Here is a 20,132-nt window from a genome sequence, read left to right as displayed (position 1 = left end):
CCTTGGTTTCCCTCACCCCAATTCCCAGTGGTCACACTGAGACAGCAGCTCACTTAGCTTCTCTCCTCTGCTCTGCTAGAGAAGGGTTCCTAGAACCTAATTCCTGGAGCTCTGCAGTTTTTCCAGGGTGAGCTCTCTGCAGTGCTCTGCTATTGGTGGCTGCTTTCTCTTGCCTATTATTCACCTTCTGCCTGCACCTCCCATTCACCTTCTGTAAAAGGTCAGAAGTGACATTTAAGATGTAGCCTGACTTTCAGAGAACACAAATGCAAACATAAGTATCCTTCTTAAACAAAAGACAATTCTATGAGACAAGGAGGTTTTATATAAGTCTTTCAGAGGCCAGAATAACACGAGCTTTCTCACCGAAATGTACCCGATCAATTAAAGAAAAATGAGATTTTCCTAAGCTTTGTGTTTGATTTTCCACCACTCAGGTGGGGTATTCCCAATTGGGAGATGCCTGGTATTCTGAGATTTCAGAGACAGAGGTAGAAACATCCCATAGTCTCTGCAGACCCTTTACTGTGAAGATTAACCATATCCGTAGTCAGAATGAGACCAGACACAAGAGTATAGAAGCCATTTGCATTTTAATCAAGAATGACTATTAGCCCTTGAGTAGCTATATTGGTGATTATAGATGATTTTAATTTGGAAGACAAAATTGCTGATAGGGAAGTCAAAAATTCCAAATGAAACTTTTATTTACTATACTACATACTCTGAGATATTCCATGTTCAAGTATTTCTAGAAAAATTTCTTTTTGTTTCTAACAGAAACTAAAGTTCCTCCTTTGGGTCTCCCCACATCCACCAACAAAAATCCAAATAACACAAACTTAAAATGAGAATAACAAGTACAAGATAAAAAAGAAAATCTAAATAGTATGAAATTAGTTTTTATTTTTAGCTCAAAATAAATGCTTCACATTTTGTCAAAATTAAAACTAAAGATGAACACTTAGAAAAAATAAGGGTGGAAACAATGTGTTTCCATCCCCTGGGAAACCAGTAAGGCAGATGCTGTAACGTGGCTTGTTTTTTTTTCCACAGGACTAGTCTAAGCAAACAAAACAAAACAAAAACCTCTCCCCAACTTTCCTTCTACTGTTAGCTGTATCTATCAGGGCTGTTCCTGGCTGGATAAAATTTCCCAACCCCCAATGCAACATAAAACAAGGGATTTGAAAAGTTGGGAAAAACCTTTTAACTTGTTCATATAAAAACACTTTTCTAAGGAGATTTAGTAAAGGTAACATCCATTGGCAACTTAGTTGAGGTTTCTGCTGGGTGTGTTGGTGCATGAGCACTCTTGGTGAATTCATACCAGAGTTACCAGGGTGCGACTCACACCTCCCAATTTACCACAGGGATGTCTTAAAGTTGAATTTCAGTTTCAGCAGATACTTCAGATTTACCTGAGCAATATCATAGACAATGTACCTGGAGGGAAGTATGTCAAGGAGCCAACAGTGCTGAGTTTGTGTCCTGCCTCTTCTCAAGGAAGATAGGATGCTCAGTGCTATGAACAAGTCATCCTTGAGGCTTCTCTGTGGGACTGAGTTGAGGCCTAGGCAGACAAAAAGCCAATCCTCTGGAAATGGGGAAAGGCTGTGCCCTGTGAGCCAACCAGAGTCAGACTTTTCACTCCATACAGGGAGACTATGCAAGGGCCACAGTCACCATAAGACCCACTATAGGACATCTAATCACAGTCTGCCCTGGGTGATCTGTGCATATGTAAGCCATGTTATGACTCCAAAGCATTCCTCTGTGCTCACACACAGCACACTCACGAAAGGATACTCATTATATAGTAGGCAGGTGTCGTTAACTCCTGATGAGATCCCGGTCCCTAGTGGAACCTCTACACCCTCCAGAGTGATACTGGCTGAAGGGTCAGGGGTAGTTTTGCCCAAACCTGAAAAACAGAAGGTGCAAGTGATAGGAATTGAGAATGGATGTAAAAATGTCCTGGGGGTGTGAGAGCTACTTTAGGCTGGGTACAGGTTCTCATTTTAAGCACACAAATTCCATACCCCATGCTTTGTCAGAAGTCTATAAATTGGTGATCCTATTATAGTATCAATCATAACTGGTTCTGTGAGAAGACTGACAGCTGACCCCTAAGGGGTGACACTGATGAACAGAAATGCACAACAGTCACTTACACCTGATTCAGAGTCCTGAATCATCATATGCTACCAACTCCAGCAATCTAAGATGCTGCAGGTACCACTGTCACCTGAGGCCCCCTTCTTGCCTGATACAGCTAGAAGAGTTAGGTTAAGCCAGTGAATGCCCCTGGTTACTGGTGCTCATACTGAGAATGACCTATGGCATTTGTGATACTAGCTGTACCCACAGAGAGGGAAATTTCTTTTTAATTTGAAATGAATGGATGTTTAACACCCAAACCCAAAACACTAGCTTTTGGAGGAAGCACCACCCATCCCGCCAACCTATGGCCCCAAATGTAGCAGCAGCTCTGGCAACACATTACCTTTGACACTGTGCTTGCCCTTGGGTAACTTGCTGATATGAGAAGCATGCTTCAGTTCATACCTAATCAAGACAGGACAGTCTCAGAAGATCACTCAAGACACTGGTTCTCAAAACCAATAGATTAATTAGCAGAACAATGTTAGATGAGCTAAAGACCCAGAGAACCCAGCACCTCTTGGAACTCCCTCCCAAGTTTCTGGCACTGCTCCAGAACTTGCAGGTGTAACTCTTCCTGAACCTCATTGTTTAATGATCACTACTAGGAAGCCACTTTCAAGGAAAGGTCCTGTTTGGAGCTGTGGCCAGCAGCTCTGGAGGTTTTATCTGAGCTAACAATCCCTGGACCTCCCTCTATGGGTTACAGCTGATAGGATCCCGGCGGATGCCTAAACCAAGCTAGACTAATCAGATTTTCTCTGTGGAGAATTTGGAACTGAGATTAAGACTCCAGTTCCATCCTTGCTGATCTCAGAAAATCTAAATACGTGAGAGGCAGAAGGGAGTTATGGGGTGATCACCTTTTTGTGATTTAACCTCTGCTTCCCAGTCCACAGGGAGAACAGATACTGCTGGTTCCTGAGGCTGAGTTATTCCTGTCCTTGCATTTTCTGAGGCATCTCTGTATCTCCCTTGTTCCCTTGCTTTGAATTGGTTTCTGATTCTTTTAAGTGAAGAGTCATAACTGGTAGAGAATTTTCCTGGTCACCCCCCAGCCAAAGAGATTCTCTTTTCCTCAGTCTACTCTATCTGTTCCCATTAAGTGTTTCTGGCCTCAAAGCCAGGTCTACTTACATGTTTCCAAGGGCAACTTCTCCCAACAGGATTAATCCTATCGGGTCTCCCTGAGATGTGTGGCAGTAGTTAGCACTCTTTGAGACCATGTCAGCAAAATAGATCCCTTTGCCAAACATGTACCCTGTCTGCAAGAAAGGAAAAGGGACAGCTGAAAACCTAATGGGAAGTTAGGCTAGTTACTGAGTTTTGACTTTAGCTTGGCACCCAGCTAAGGGCTGTGATCCATCACTTTTAATAAGCTGGAGCCCAGAGACTACCCGGGCTGTCAGATCCACAAGCTGCTGGATGCTGAGGGGCTGCAAGAAGTTATTTTAATCTTTCGGATTCCACTTTTCTCTTTCCTTCACTGGGGAAAATAATCCCATGAAGCTCGTGTAAAGATTAAATGCAATCATAAATTTTAGCTTAGATTAGTGCCAGGCACATGTACACACCCAAGAATACTGGCTATTATTTCTATTCCCTTCTATATAAGTGAAACACAGGGTTTAGTGTTTGGGTCATTGGCCTGGTCAGACTACACAACACTAGCGAGTCATTACACTTCCTCATGCCTCACTTTTTACAATGGTAAAATGAGGCCTGGAAGGCCATCTCCAAGGTCCTGTCCAGACGGTCCATTCTAATAATCCAGATCCCTTGTGTCTGGGTAAGGATTTACTCAGTTATTATCCACTTTATTGATGATAAAAAGACAAGTTCATGGAAGCTACTAGCTGGGAAGTGGTAGGGGTAGATCTGGACTCAGATTGGCCTGTGGTCAAAGCCCATTCTTTGCTTGTCAATACACCCAATTAGCACTCATAGCATCCCTGGCCTGGACAGTTTACTGCTTTTGTTCCAAAAACTACAGTTGTTGCCCGTGCAGCTGCACCTGTGACAGGGCTGGGACCTGGAGGATAAAGGTGAAGGCACTACTGGGGCTATAGCTGTGGAGCTGGAGAAAAAAAAAAAGTCCACTTGAGCAGTCACAGCCAAGCCAACACCACATCTTTAAATAAGGCCCCTTGTTCACAGGGGACACACACACTCTAACCCAAGTACCTGCAAGCTCTTTGTGGGAACAGGTGTCATTTACCCTATGCTCCCCACACCTCCCCAGGCCAGGCACATACCACAGGTGCTTCAGGCGGGGCTATCCGAAGACCCTGGGAGAGGATCCCAGCAAAGTTGGTGGTCCTGGATCCGTGCCACAGCAACCTTCGATTGTGAAGCTGCTTAAAAGGTTTGTAGCGTTGGCTCTCCCCTTCACGCGCTATCTTAAAGATCTGGGTGGGTATTCAACAAAGGGGAGAAATAAAAGCAGTTGTTAATCTGGTTAAGTGAAAGTTCTGGCTGGATATGGAACGCTGATCACCTGTCTCTATAGCTAGAAATTAAAAGGTCTGTTGCAATAAGGAAGATGTTTTCCACAAGGCTCAGAGTGACACAAGTCATCAAGATCCCACTCAGCAAGGACTATCTATGAAAATTAGCACTATAATGAAGTAGATAGACACTGTAGGACTTTATCTTGAACCTCATAATCAATCACACTTTCTGATTCTAAAATCAGGTCTGGGAAATGGAAATGTCCTTTTAAAACAGAATAAAAAGCCACCCCCAACTATAAGACTACTAGTTTTTCTGTTCAACAGACAAATGAATCACTTCCTCTGATAATTTAAAGACAAGGAGACTGATCTTTTCTACCCAGGCCCAGGTCAGAGGAGTGGGCAGGGAAGCTGGCAGGACATAAGGGGGTGGGGAGAAGGGTTCTTACATCCACAACTTCCAGATCATAGGCGTTGTGTGTGGTTGCGTGGGTGTTCTTAACATACTTCCTGATGATCTCTGCTTCTTCAGAGTCTTTGTCAACTACCTACAAGATAGGCATTTTGGGAGTAGAGCATGGGAGACCAGAGGAAAGCAGGAATATATTAACATACAAGCTCAACAGACCTTAGGACCAACCGCCTGTGGGTCAAAGCAATTCACAGGCCTTGGGCCCACAGTGCCAGCTCTTCATCTAGCTGGACAGACAGGATTTCCAGGATTCCCTTAAAATCCTGTGAATTTTGGTATCAGTAAAGCTAGAAATATGGGGCTCAATGTCAGTAAAGCGAGGGAACCCAGAATTATGAACCAACTCCCAGGAAAAAGCAGTCTAGCTCACTGATAAGATGATGCCTTGAAATTAAAAGTCTGATCAACTCTTGGGGTTTTAAGGACAAATGCTCAGTCGTTAATCTTCACAGCCACCCATATTATGTCTGGCTCAGAGCACATCCTTAATAATGTAATCTACACTAAACAAAATCTGAATCTATCATGAAGGAGCCTATGTGTGCCTTATGTTTCTATACTCTTATTTGAGATAGAGTCTTGCTAAGTTGCTGAGACAGCCTTGAACTTATGATCCCCTGTCTCTGCGTCCTAAGTTGCTAGAAGTACAGGCCTGTGCCACATCACCCTTTTATTTATGTCTTATTTTTAAAGACAAGGTCTCATTAAGCTACCCAGGCTGGCCTCAAACTTGTGATCCTTTTGCCTCAGTCTCTGGAGAGTCACTGGGATTATAGGCGTGTGCCACTCTACCTGGCTCTCTGCTGTCTCTTAACTAAAATCTTAAAAAATTATAAACAGAAATAATAAGAACCCTTTCACTAAGAACCCACAGCTTTCCCATCAAGAAGGGAAAAGAAGGGGCTGAGGATGTGGCTCAAGTGGTAGCGCTCGCCTGGCATGCGTGCGGCATGTACCGGGTTCGATCCTCAGCACCACATACAAACAAAAATGTTGTATCTGCTGAAAACTGAAAAAAAAAAAAAAAATCTCTCTCTCTCTCTCCCCTCTTTAAAAAAAATAAAATAAATAAAAAGAAGGGAAAAGAAGGGACATTTGGTGTCTAACCCTGCTTGGACCCTAGACCTGTGCTTTGTCCTAAGCAAGGAAAATTGGCTCTGGCTCAACACTATAGTGCACTTGAGCCCCTGCCATGCCACAAACAGGGAAGCAGCGGCTGAGGAAATCAAGGCGCACAGGCAACAAAGCCAAACTCAGGACAAGTTAGGAGATAAAGCACAGATTCTTCCTCTGGTTGGCCCAGGCAGGGCGATTTCTGTATGATTGTCTAACGCACTTACGTTCAGGACAACGTGTGTGCCAAATCTGGGCTATTTTGGCCTCAGGGAAAAAGAAAGCTCAGGCACATATTTTCCTTATATTTGTCATTGGGCATTTCACTTCTAAGTGGGAACCTAAAATTACAAGGTTTATGCCACCCTCTGGTTTGCTTTGAAAGAGAGGAAGGGAGATACAAAGGGAGGGAAGGGCAACAGAAAGGAAAGGGAGAGGGAGAAGGAGGTGAAGAGAGGTAGAAAACGGAGAGGGGAGTGGGGGAGAGGAGAGGAAGAAGAGAAGAAAAGAGAGAAGAGAGAATTTTTTGACAAGAGTTCTCAAAAATGAGTCTCCACACTAGCTAAGGTGCTAGCTTGGAAGTCTGCCTTGCAAACTAGGTGCCTGTCTATAGGTTAAATGTCCAGATGGTGTCAAAGGACCTCCAGTGACATCTGAGAATTTATTAGAAAAGCACACTTATAGCAATCTGTGTTTCAATGAGCTCTCCAGGAGATTCTGGTGCATATTCAAGTTTAGAACCACTACTCTTGGGATAAGTGCTTAAGATGTTTGGGGAAGGGCAGGCCCTCTTACCTTAATGTCAGTTTTGAGCTTCTCATAGTTAACATCAATGGGGTCCTTGCTACTGTCATCAGATCCACCCCTAAGCAAACTGTAGGCCACCTCAATGTCCAGGAGGTTGTCCAGCATTTCTACCTTGGCCTGGGGGAACAAAAGACCGCAGAGTTAAGAGCCAAGTTGAGGGAGACAGATTCTCTACACCTTTGGCACACAAATGGAGTGCAGACATTGTCCAACACAGTGGGAGGGAAGATCTCCCTGCTCGTCAGGGTTAGCCTATTATCGTCACTCACAGCATTTCCTGGAGTACCAATGAAGCTTCACTGCCTGGAGGAGTTGTTAGGTGGCAGTAAGAACAGCCTTTCCATTTGCCCACTGATGGTAGGTGGGAACTTATACTAAGGATGTACAAAGCTATAACTCAGTCAGGAACTCTCATAGGCTCCTTCTGGGCAAGTAAAGATCTCCTTGCCCAGTGGCTCCTCCCAAATTTGACTTGGTAGAGCAAAGGCAAGAAAAACAATCATTTATCCCCTGTGGCTCTGTTTCCACCAATATGAGTAGAAACTTCATTTCAATTATGTAAAATTGTGGATGTGTAACCGACATGATTCTGCAATCTGCATTTGGGGTAAAATTGGGAGTTCATAACCCACTTCAATCTAATGTATGAAATATGATATGTCAAGAGCTTTGTAATGTTGTGAACAACCAAAAAAAAAAAAACCCAACTTCATTTCAAAATGAGGTAATGGAGGTGGTTCTGCCCCCACAGACCATGAGGAACTGGGTAGCTGCAAAGGAGCAAGGCTTAGCCCAGTAGCCTGGTATTCCTCCCAAGCCTCAGCACTACCTGCACACTATCTGCATTGTTCAGGAGCGGGGGCTTCTTCATTCCAAAGTCATGGGGGATCAGAGTGTAGAAGCGATTTGAGAGATCCAGGATCTGGGAGTCGCTGCTACCCTGGGACACCGCCTGGAAAAGAGGGAGGAAAAAAATGTAAGACTGAGAAGCAGTAGCTCCAAGTTCCAGCATTTGGCTAGACTTTCTCCTTTAGAGGATGAGTGTTTCAGCTAAGTCTATAGGTAGTCTGCTGTAAGCATGAGCCATTGAGCCAGGACGTGTGGGGAAATGATCAGAAGACCATGTTTCTACTGGGATGACAGCACGAAGTAGGGATAGGATCTCCTACTTTCTAACAGGACAGCTCAACACAATGGGCTTCTCATGTGACAATTCATTTTGTACAAAGAACTATTGTAAAATTTAGACAAGTGGGCTCATAGCTACTGCTGTAAAAATTTCTTTAACTTTGTTGGAAGATTTTAAGTTGGGGGTTTCCCATTTTTAAAAAAATATTTATTTATTTATGTATCTTTAGTTTTAGGTGGCCACATTATTTTGTTTTTATTTGGTGGTGAGGATTGAACCCAGTGCCATATGCATGCTAGTTGAGTACTCTACCACTGAGCCACCCCAGCCCCTCATACTGTTATAAAATTCAGTCAAGTCCTTTTATCCACTGATCCCACCTTTGAGGTGGGGAATTTGTTTATTGTTCTTGAAGGTCCAGGTAGCCAGGCACAGAGAAGCTAAGCAATCCCTACTGACATAATGTCATTTAGTGCCCATATGCAGAGAATGCTAAATAAATGCATGAAAAGCTGGACCACGGGGTTACTGCATATTTGGCAAACAGTCTATGTGATCACAGAATGGTCATGGGGTAACAAGCTAGTACCCTGCAGATCTACTTCTCATTCTGGTGTTCACTTTTCCAGGCTGCAAAATTCTATGTGCTGGAGGCTTGCTCCGTATGATGGAAAAGGAAGCTATTCCAGCCCTCACATCGAGTGCTTCTGGAATAGGGAAAGACTGCACTAAGAAAAGCCTTGAATATTATCAGCTAGTAGATAACAGGAAAAGAACTGATTGCTCTGGGCCAGCTGTAACTGGATTTTTTTTTTTTAGGGGGGGCACGCACTAGGGAATGAACACAGTAATTCTTAATCACTAAGCCATCCCCAGCCCTTTTTTCTTTTTTGAGACAGGATCTCACTAAGTTGCTAAGGCTGGCCTTGAACTTGTGATCCTCCTGCCTCAGCCTGTTGAGAAGCTGAGATTACAGGAATGTCCCACCATGTTGGGCTGTAACTGATTTAACTGCTTTGTTTCAGGGCCTTTTCTCCAGTAGCCAGGCAGTACCCTTCCTGGGTACTTCTGTTTCTTCACAGAGTGTACTCTATTCCCAAATATAAGAAGAATATTCCAAATCCTCTAGGATTTAGCCTGAAGGTTCTGAGGACCGGAGAACCTTGGTACATACTAAATAAATGCTGAATAAGCATAAATGAAAGAAAATGTCTTCTATTTGAAGACTTCCTAGTAACTGCAAAACAAACAGCCTAACTCTTACAGATACACAAAATAAAATCAGTGTTTTTAAGAGACAGGAGGACGAAAATCTGGGTCAAGTTTATAGGAAGTTTATTACATATCTGAAATGTGCTGTTCATAAGTTTTATGATAATTTTGGCCAGTGACAGGCACTTTAATAGAGATCCTGAATTGAAAAAAACCCACATCCTCATGAATTATGGTTTGGTACTTCAGTTTTGTTAAAACTAGAATGGAAAATGACATACCCAGGCAGCTCCTTGCTCACCTGCTGGACTTCACTGAGGATGGAGTATGCAGCCTGGATCTGCCTTTTGCTCAGCTTCCCCAAGGGCATCTTCTGAAGGTCAATCTGAGGAGACAGGGTGAGTGCCCTGTGAAAGCTGAGCATACTGCAGTGTGATGACAGAAGGGCTGGACCAATCATCTACCTGCTGTAGGCCTCTTGGGCCCCCAATGGAGGCAGCCAGAGGCCTGCCTGGCTTTCCTGGGGAGACCCAGTAACCCAACTCAACAGAGGACACAGCCCCTCCCCACCTTGGAAGCTGGGGTTTGTCTGGAAGAAGATTTCTGCTCACTTCATTCATGGCTGGGATAAGCCAGTGCCCCATCCTTATTCTCAAAAAGCCTAATCACTTCTAGAAGAGAGTATGGCATAATCCCCAATCCAATTTCAAAGTGAGAATTAGGGCCCATTGGTCATGATTCCCCACCTCAGGCCACTTTTCCAGGATCCCAGAGCCAAGGCAGCAGACTCTGGGCTCCAGACCAGAAACAAAAGATAAGAATCTTCAAGAGGTAGAAGGTTTTTGTTTTTGAAAAAGAACACATACTTTAATCAATGCTGCCTCATTCAAATCAGTCACTCCAAAAGGTTAGACACTGGTTCCAACACTACTGCCACTGCTTGTACTATAATGGGAGTGACCCTTAAGGCAGGCAGGCTGCATGCCAAAGCAGAAAAGCATGGGACTTGCAGGCAGAAGGCCTGATTGATCAATCACATTAGCTAGGAAGGCAGCTGCTTTCAACCAACCTTGGTTCCCCGTTTGTAAAATGGGGCCACCTTCCTTGAAAGACAGACTCAACTCCATCCTGTGAGAGACCCTGATTGTGTTACTTGGTCCCCAGGTTGAGACATCTAGCTATCAGTGGTCCCCACACTCTATATCCTAAGGCATTTGTCACCTGGCCTTTCCCAATAGACATTGACAAGAAGGCAGAGTTCCTGGGAGTTAAGAATGTGCCTTAACCATCTTTGGTCTTCCAGCACCTCTTGGAGTACCCTGGAACAAGATGGAGCTGAACAAGAATTTTAGAAATGTGATTGCTATGGTGATAAAATTAAATAAGAGGATGTTAAAGATACTCAGCTCACTAGGCAGCAATCAGGGGCCAGTGACAATAGCTTCTAATTTAACAGCCACAAGCCCTGGCATGCATGCTTCTCTGCACAGGAAATACATATACCTTCTACCCTGAGGGGGAAGATCTGATTTTAGGCAATAGTTAAATAGTTGAGCCAAGTCTGAGGAAGAAGAACATGGTACAACAGAAAAGCAGAGTGACTTTAGTGTGGATTATCAATTGACTTTAAAAGCAGTTCTAAAGAAGGAACTCTTAGAAGAGATGTTTCCATTAAGTACAGGGTGACCAGAGCAAGAGCAGACGTCCAGGAGAAGCAAATAGTCCCCAAGCGTATAATTCTGGTGTTTATATAAAACAAAACAAAAAACACCTAGTTGGCCTAATTTTAAACCCCTCAAAATGTACACACAGGCCAGCAGGATGAAAGAACTCAAAAAATACAACTCCCTCCCTCATTCTGGAAAAGAAACTCAGGCGTAGCACTGGACATACAGCTGGGATTGCCAGATTCATAGCAGCCCAGTTTAGGGAGAAGTGGGAGCAATGCCTACAGACCCTGGGCTCCAGACCAGAAACAAAAGACAAGAATTTTCAAGTGGTAGAAGGTTTTTGTTTTTGAAAAAGAACACATACTTTAATCAATGCTAGAACCCTAGAGCCATAGCTGCAGCCAGAAGTGGCTCCTAGAGCTGCAGTCTGGATTCCCCTCCCCACTACCTCTTTTTTTTTTTTTTTTTTTTTTTTTTTTAAAGAGAGAGTGATAGAGGGAGGGAGAGAGAGAGAGAATTTTTTAATGTTTATTTTTTAGTTATTGGCAGACACAACATCGTTGTATGTGGTGCTGAGGATTGAACCCGGGCCGCACGCATGCCAGGCGAGCGCGCTACCACTTGAGCCACATCCCCAGCCCCCCCACTACCTCTTTAAAAATTTTTTTGGTTGTAGATAATCACATGCCTTTATTTTATTTATTTATTTTTACGTGGTGCTAAGGATCAAACCCAGCACCTCACACGTGCTAGGCAAGCACTCTATTGCTGAGCCACAACCCCTGTCCTCCCCCTCCCCAGGATCACCATGTCTGCTTATTGACCTCAATCCCATGTGGGCTCCTTCACTCAGTTTCAAGGTAGGCACCTGCTTTCCTCACACTTACCACAGGCTGCCTTCTGGTGTCTCAGCAGCAGAGGCCCTGGCCTTTCTCTTCCTGCTATTTAATTAACCAGCTAAGTAAAAAAATCAACATAAAAACATCATTTCACAGGAAGAGTTGGGTCTGAGGATAGTTGAGAACATCTATGAATCACAGACAAACCGGAGTACAAAAGGCTAGAAATGATGCACGGACCTCAGAACATGAATGAGACATTAATCCTTTTCTTTTCCCCTTACCCCAGCAACTCCTCTCTTCTCTTGCATACACCTACATCTTGGTATGCCGTAAGTTGTTTAAACTAGTCATTCTTGCAGACAGAAGTCATGTTATGTTTCTGTGAAAATGGGCCCTGGCCTTTTCCAAACTCATCAGAGGATGTAATTCAACGCTGCTCTGTAACAGCAGTGGGGGCAGAGCAGTCCTGCTACGTGGAGCTCCTGCTAGGGAGATGCTGGGTTGGTCCTGATGTCTATGGGGTTGAAGAACATGGGAAGTCATAGAACATGAGGGTGAGTGAGCAGCCTCTTCTTGGAGAAGGAACAGAATGGCCGATTAATCCAAGAATCTTACCCTCTGCATTGGGTTCCTAGGAGCCCAGGACACAGGAAGCTGCTTGTTTTCCAGAGCACCCTGAAGCCTCTGGGCTCAGTGGCTGGGGAAGGGAGAAGCTGTGTTTGCTAGACAGGCAGCAAGAAATGAGAAGCCCTTCTGCACTTGTTTCCTGGGGAAGAATGGAGGCGAGGTGCAGAATGCACATGAAGTGCTTGGCCTCCACCTACAGTGCTGGACTCAACCAACCACCATTCCATCCCTTTGTTAAAAATAGCTAGTATGTGTCCTATCAGAGGAAGCAAGAGTCAGAGGCTCTCTGTGCCTTCTAACAGTGCTATGGTTTGGATTTTAAATGTCCCCAAAAGGCTCATATGCTGAAGGCTTGGTTGCTAGCCTTCGGTGTTACTGAAGGTGGTAGAACCTTTAGTAGGTGGGGGCCTAGTGGAAGGAAGTAAGGTCACTGGAGGTGTGCCCTTGAGGGGGGCCTGGCAATCCTGGCCCCTTCGTATCTATTCTGCTCCCTGGCTACCGTGAGGTGACATGCTTCATCCCCTATGTGCTTCTGTCACGAGGTACTATGCTAACAGATGCCTGAAGTGACAGGGCCAAACTACCATGGACTGAAATCTGAAACTGTGAGCCAAAATAACCATTTTCTCCCTCATAAGTTGATTTTTCTCAGGTATTTTGTCAGAGTGATAGAAAACTAACAGTTCGCTTTTTCTTCAAGCAGACTGTTCAGACTTTTCATGACAAGTCTAGTTGGCCAGTTTACTTGGGCCCCCAAAGAATAGACCTACCCATGCTATCACGGCACCTAGGAGGGGAAAAAGTACAAAGGGGATTGGGGACGTGGGGACAGTTCTCTACAACATACTACATGTTTCAAAACAATCAAATGATCTTTGGCAAAAGGGCAAGGGCTTCAGGATTCCATATTCACACTCTCTGAGGAAGGGCAGATACAAGAAGCTGCTGTCCTGTGTTTTCTATTTTTGAGAAGCACACAAGAGAAAACAAGAACCACCAAAGAGTTCGTCTTTAGCTCAACACTTAATCTTCACTCTTAGCAAATGCTCACAAATCATCAAAGGCACCAACCTCATACTCCACCATGGCTTTCTTCATACTTTCCACATCAAAGATCATCCTAATGAGTTCCTGCACTGGTTTGGGGAGCTTAGACTTGGTGCCAGGGTTTACTGTCAGCTTCTTCACCGCTTCTTCATCCTTAAAGTAGAAATAAAATCAATAAGAGAACCAAATTGACAGCCCAGGCAAGGTGGTATTGCTATTGGGGGACATGGCAATTAGGACACAGGATGGAGTGGCATAAGCAAAAAACAGCTAAGAGCTACTTTTTTCTGGGAGATAGGTCAGGAGTACATGTGGCTTTGCACATGGGCACATAATTCCTATGCACTCTCATGTTCTCCTGGCTGCTCCAGATCCTTATTCCAGCCACCATGGAAGAATCTGCATGGGCTGATTCTTCTTGGGCTTGCTAGCACCCTGTATGGTAATCTCAAGTGCCCTCTAAGGCCCAACATGGAAATAATGAGCAGTTGTGAAGGTGAACCTTGGACCAAGATGGGACATAGGACTTATGGGCAAACTCCTCTCCCAAGAGCTGTTGCAAGAACAAGTTTATACAGACTTCTCTGAAGTCCCAATAGATCTAGCACCCAGTATCATTTCCTGCCAGCCAGCTTGTCAGTGTAAAAGCACATGCTGGCATTCGCCTTCCCTCTCTGCCGCAGTCTGGCTGGGCACAATTCAGGAGCCACCTCTCCCTCTACTTTGGTTTTCCACCCCTCAGCCTTGCTCTCTGGAATCATACTGCCTCAACACACTACATGTGACTTTATCCCTGCTTCCTGAAGGTTAGGTCAATATCACACAATAGTACCTAACCACTAACAGTGTTTGGCATTTGTTTGGTGGAAGGTAACTGGTATTGGGCTTTGAACCTGTAACCTGCCTGGCTTAACCAAGGGCTGTCAATGCTCAAGGCTGCTGTTGTTACTCTCATAGTGGAGGTTGTCTCCATGCTATAATACTGAGTCTTAAATGTGAACTCACTGGAAAGGCAAACTATCAATATGTTAAAAAGCCTTATCAAGGGGCTGGGGATATAGCTCAGTTGGTAGAGTCGCTTGCCTCACATGAGCAAGGCCATGAGTTCAATCCCCAATACCCCCCCAAAAAATAAACAAAAAACAAACAAAAAAAAGCTTTATCAAGTGCACATTCCTTCTGACCTATGAACTCCACTTCTAATGAATTACAGAAGCACACAAATATTTATGTGTATTGGCAGTTAATATAGCAAATGCCTAGATGTAATCTAAATAGGAGTGAGGGAACTATTTTGATCAATTTTGATTTTTGGCCCACTCACAGGATGAAATTTTATGTAGTCTAGCAACTAATGCTCTAGATCAATGCAGTTTAATTTAATATGGTAGCTACTCAGAAATATAGTTATATATAGTTACTAAGGTTTTGAATTGTGGTCTCTCCAAACTAAGTCCTGTGAGTGTAAAATAAGCAACTAATTTCAGACTTAATATAGAAAAAATTTTCTCATTAATAATTTGATTAATGGTTTTCAATCATATGTTAAAAGGAGAATATTTTGCATATACTGGGTTAAGTTAATTACTAAGATTAATTTTACTGTTTTCTTTTTGCTTTTTTAACGGTGACTACAAAAAACTTTGAAGGCATGAGGAAATGCTCCCAGAACCTTAGGGCAGAAGGTGGATGGTTGCAACCTAACACGTAAGGGAGGAATCCAATTTTAAAGACATTAGACTGATATATACACCATGATTTTAACTGTGGCTAATTCTGGGTGGTTTCTATTTTTTGTATCTTTGTATTTATTTCTCAAAAATTTCTAAAACAAGTATTTAATTCAGTAGGGGGCACTACTAAGTCAGACCAAGCCTCTGTGCCTCCAATTTAAGGTCTCCACCTAATACTATATAATAAAAAGGTAAATCCTACTTTAGTGTGAGAGCTCATGATAACCCCTATGAAGAAAAAAAATTGCCCTTGACATCCCAAGTCTCAAAGATTTGGAATTAAAATCTCATCTACAAATCTCCTTCCTTTTATAAAATGAATGTGTATTTCCCACATTAAGAGTAATAGATTCTTTTGGGGGAGTGGAGTGAGGGGTGGGGTACTGGGATTGAATTCACTGAACTACATCTCCAGTTTTCTTATTTTGAGACAAGGTCTAAGTTGCTGAGGCTAGCCTTGAACTTGTGATCCTCTTGCCTCAGCTTCCTGAGTTGTTAGGACTATAGTTGTGAATACAGTCTTATTTTAAAAAGGTTAACACTTTGTTCTCCATATCCCTTGAAGGAACACAAAAGTATCAACCAAAAGAAAACTAAATGCTGTCAAATAACATACATAGGAATATTCTCAAACTATATAATATAGCTATTAGGAATAATTTGGGATTATTCCTAGTAATCCCAAATTCTTGGCAGAGCATGTCAAGCTATTGTATTTCTATCACATGATCTACAATGAATCTTGGGTTCAGATAAAAAGCCTTCTATATATTCATAGATATTGCTCCAGAGTTTTCTTTTGTTATCTTTGGTAGTAGAATGTTAGGTTTTTTGTTTGTTTGGATTTAGTTCTCTGAACACTGGGTAATATTCCCTAATAACACTATGTGATCCATAATGTGTTTTTTTAAAGAATAAGACATCCCATCCTTTTATTAGGAGTAGATAGTGTAGGAACATTAAATGATTGATTACCTGGCCATAGTCAATCTCCAAAGGGTAGAACTTTTTGGGATACTTTGTGAAGTTTTTGGAGTGCCAGGCATTCCCCGTTTTTTCTTCATATAATTTCATAAAATGTTCAATGGCATCCTCCTTGGATGGCATCTGCTCCAATTTGTTACTACCAATCACTGTGCCCACACGGCCCCAGGACCTGAATATCCAGTACCTATGAATGGGGAAAGAGGGGGATGAGCTTCCATCTAGGGAGGGAGAACTTTTATTTATTGTTTGGGTGCTGGGGACAGAACCCAGGGACTTGTGAAGCAAATGCTCTACCAGTTCTACCAGTGAGTTACATCTCCAGCACCAAGGGAGAACTCTAAATGAAAAATGATCATGATCATTTTAGTAATTTAAAGTAACATTAAAGAGTAAATTCAGGGATGTAACTCAAAATGGTAGAGAAATTGCATAACATGTATCAAACCCTGGATCTAATTTTCTATGCCACAACTAATAAAAAAGTTCAATGCTCTCCAAACTTCGTATGCTTCAAGAACTTAAAAACATGGGGCTGGGGATGTGGCTCAAGCGGTAGCGCGCTCGCCTGGCATACGTGCAGCCCGGGTTTGATTCTCAGCACCACATACAAACAAAGATGTTGTGTCTGCCAATAACTAAAAAATAAATATTAAAATTCTCTTTCTTTCTCTCCCCCTCTCTTTAAAAAAAAAAAAAAGAACTTAAAAACACGAATACAGGGGCTGGGGTTGTGGCTCAGAGGTAGAATGCATGTGTGAGGCACTGGGTTAGATCATCAGCATCACATAAAAACAAAATAAAGGTATTTTTCCATCTACACTAAAAAAATAAATACTGAAAAAAAAAAAAAACTCACAAAAAACCCAGGTACAATGAGAAAATCTTAAATCTTGATTCTGTTACTAGAAGAAAAGAAAAGCCATTTTGGAGAATATGCGAAGCCAACCCAGGAAGAGGTAGGCCCAAGGAGAGTTACACAATTGGTAGCAGCGGCTCCCTTCTCTTTACAGAATGATCTTAAAATATTTTGGTTCTTTGTGATTAGGTCTTAGGCCCCGGTCTGAGAGCAACCTTGGTTTCACAAAGTGGACAGGACAGGCCTACCCCTGGACAGTGGCCCCAGGCTTACCTGCTCTCCTTGTCATCCTCAAGAAGCTGCAGCTTGTAATAGGAGTTGGTCCCTTTCACTATGTCCACCAGGCCAAGGGTGGCGCTGAAGACCTTCCCGCCTTTCTCCAGGACATGTGCAGAGTGTTCCAGACCTGTCCCAGAGGTAAAGCTCCTGCAGTTCTCACCCAAGGCCCATGCTCTCAGGCAGAGGGGTCTTAGGAGCCTAGATAACCCCCACTTAGATGGATGCACCACACCTTCCTCAGTAGGGAGGTTCCCTACAGACCTGCGTGTTCCCTATTTACTTACCTGAGTCAGGATCAACAGCTGCTCCCCCTTTAAGAGTTAATTTCATTCTCTTTTCAGACTTGTTGATACCTTGGTAGCAGACACAGAAAACCAAAATTAAACCAGAAAGGGGAAGATAGAAGGCAAATGAGTATTTTTCATATGCATGATTTGCCAGCATGGCATCTTTGCATTGCTTGCCCGACCAGCCAAGGAGGCTGCTGAAAACTGAGTTGAAAACATTGCTTTAGGCAGCTTTCAGCTGACCATTCAGGGACACAGATGGAGAGGCCCTACACAGGCAAACCAGTCACCACAGATAGTCTCTGAACCATGGCAGGATGGGGCCACTGATCTCCCTGGCCCTTGGACCCAAGAAGGGGCAATTAGGGGCTCTCACCTTCCTCCTTTGTAGAGCCCTTGCTCTTCTTGGTGAGTGCAGTCCCTGACTTTCCCTTTGGGGCCACTACTTCAACAGGTTCGGCCTTCACCTCCGTGCCCCATGGGGACAAGATGTGTGCTGAGAATAGCTCCTGAAGGCTCTTGGTCGAGCCGGAGACATCCTGAAGGAACTCTTCAGACACAACGCGAATGTTGGCTTCTTTCACTTCCTCCATCTTCTTATTCATCTTTTCTACCTCCTCTGTTCAAAATTGGAGGGAAAAAAGCCCTAAGCAGTAAGCTTTAAACTAAAACCAAGTCTCCAATGACTACAGTTCTACTTCCCCACCCTCGTCACCTGCAGCTCTCCTTGCCTTTCAATTCTAAGGCTCACAGAGCTGGCTGCATCCCAACAACAGTCTTACCGGCCAATCTGCTTTAAGGTGTGATAACTCAAGGGCAGCCCTCTCCGAACTACTCAATAGGGTGAGATGTCAGAGGTGCCACAGACAAGGTCAAGCACATAGGCCCAATTTCCCCATAAAGGAATGGGCCGGGATATAGCTCAGTGACTGAGTGCTTGCTTAGCATGCATGAGGGCCTGGGTTCAATCTCCAGTACCACTAACAACAACAAAAGAAACCTGTTTATCTCTGCATTTTCCAAACCTACTTGAGTTGTGAACTTTTGTTTTCCTGCAATCCCACCAATGTGCTGCAAAACAGTGCAACATAGTCAAGAATAGTTTATAGCTGGTTGGCAAAAAAGACACATGCAAATGTATGCTACTGCACTACAAAGTGCAAATACTGGTTTCCCTTTGTAAAAAAACATGAGTGATGATGATGAGTTTTTGAGTGATGTTTGTCACAAATTTCCTCACTGAACCTTCATCACATTTGCAAGATAGAAACATTGTTCTGCCTTACAAGTTAATCTTTAAACTCACTTTTAGTACTGATGCATAGAGAGGCCTTGTTGGTCGTCCCTGTCAACTTGCCCCCGAGTTTCTCGATTGTGGCCTTCACTTCATCCTTGTTCCGGGAGAGTTTCCCAAGTGTCAGGATCTTCATGTTGGACAAGGGCTTATCTGGGATAGCAAGAACAGAATCATCACTTTGGACACTCTGGCATTGCTCCCAGGAAGAGGGGAGGAGGAGCAGAAAACCAAGCAGCAAGTACCCAGGGAAGCCAGGCTGCAGGATCCCTGGCAAGCGTCCCTCTTTTATCAGCTTTTTGTGGGAGTAAGGGGTGGGGAAGCCCATGAAAAACCGAAATAAAGGACCAGAGGGAAAGCAGACTGCCAACTGAGAACCCATATGCACCCCTCAATATGGACAGGAAGGGCAGGGGACAAGCCATGAAATGTTGTGATCTGGGTGGTTAGGTGGAAGACCTTTGGTCTGCTCTGAGGGTAGAAGACGAATGAACTTGGGGATGAGGGACCAGGAGGTCAGAGTGGAGTAGGCAGAGGGTAGATCACGTGAGCTCCTAATACCTTCTTTGATTCCTCTCAACCCACCTCCTGTTTAAAACAAACTGTAATTCTTATTTAAAAATTAGACATGTCTGTGACAACTGCTCAAGGTTTTGGTTAGCACAATCAAACTGAGCAAAATCATTCTAAGCAAAAAAAGGTAGGCTGGTGCTGGAGAGTCCAGGGTAGATGGGCTAGATAGGGGCTGCCTTCTGTTTGTTGCAGACAGGAACAAAGTGTTGGTTAACACAGTGCCTGGACCAGAAGATGTAGGAAGACTTCCTTCCTGCTCTCACTCAGAAGGCAGATATTAGAGACACTGACAGAACTTCACTGAAAACTGGCCACGGTCTCCACGGAGAACAAAATCATCAATTTGGATGTAAATGAGGGGAAAGCAAAGGAGGGGACCCTGAAAAGAGGGACCGGAACATTCCTCCCACATATGCACCTGAACCCAGGCTGCAAGCAGCAGGGTGGTGCATGACAGTGACCAGTATTCTGGGGTGGAAACTCATCCTCCACCCACAACACTGTGGCCTTCACTATTAGAGCGAATCCCTGAGTAAATAACCAGAGGGTCTCTTCTGCCTTTCATCTGTCTGTCTTGGCTTGAAGCAA

General features: G+C 43.7%; 1 protein-coding gene across 1 annotated transcript in view; it reads right to left on the bottom strand.

The window, feature by feature from the left end:
* Nucleotides 1-591: 591 nt before the first annotated feature.
* Nucleotides 592-20,132, bottom strand: part of Parp1 (poly(ADP-ribose) polymerase 1) — a 44,393-nt gene continuing 24,852 nt past the window's right edge. The window contains exons 9-23 of the mRNA XM_026405764.2: nt 18,984-19,124; nt 18,054-18,296; nt 17,675-17,743; nt 17,385-17,517; nt 16,244-16,439; nt 13,560-13,688; nt 9,651-9,734; nt 7,838-7,960; nt 6,997-7,125; nt 5,066-5,164; nt 4,419-4,571; nt 3,301-3,428; nt 2,507-2,568; nt 1,810-1,924; nt 592-1,446 (exon numbers count right to left, since the gene is read on the bottom strand). Coding sequence (XP_026261549.2) covers nt 1,365-1,446; nt 1,810-1,924; nt 2,507-2,568; nt 3,301-3,428; nt 4,419-4,571; nt 5,066-5,164; nt 6,997-7,125; nt 7,838-7,960; nt 9,651-9,734; nt 13,560-13,688; nt 16,244-16,439; nt 17,385-17,517; nt 17,675-17,743; nt 18,054-18,296; nt 18,984-19,124 — 1,886 coding nt within the window. The 3' untranslated portion in view covers nt 592-1,364. The remainder of the gene's footprint in view (nt 1,447-1,809; nt 1,925-2,506; nt 2,569-3,300; nt 3,429-4,418; nt 4,572-5,065; nt 5,165-6,996; nt 7,126-7,837; nt 7,961-9,650; nt 9,735-13,559; nt 13,689-16,243; nt 16,440-17,384; nt 17,518-17,674; nt 17,744-18,053; nt 18,297-18,983; nt 19,125-20,132) is intronic.

The sequence above is a fragment of the Urocitellus parryii genome, chromosome 9 (assembly GCF_045843805.1).
Source record: "Urocitellus parryii isolate mUroPar1 chromosome 9, mUroPar1.hap1, whole genome shotgun sequence".
NCBI classification, from domain to species: Eukaryota; Metazoa; Chordata; class Mammalia; order Rodentia; family Sciuridae; genus Urocitellus; species Urocitellus parryii.
Note: the sequence above shows the minus strand (reverse complement) of the source record. Positions and strands in the feature narration are given on the sequence as shown.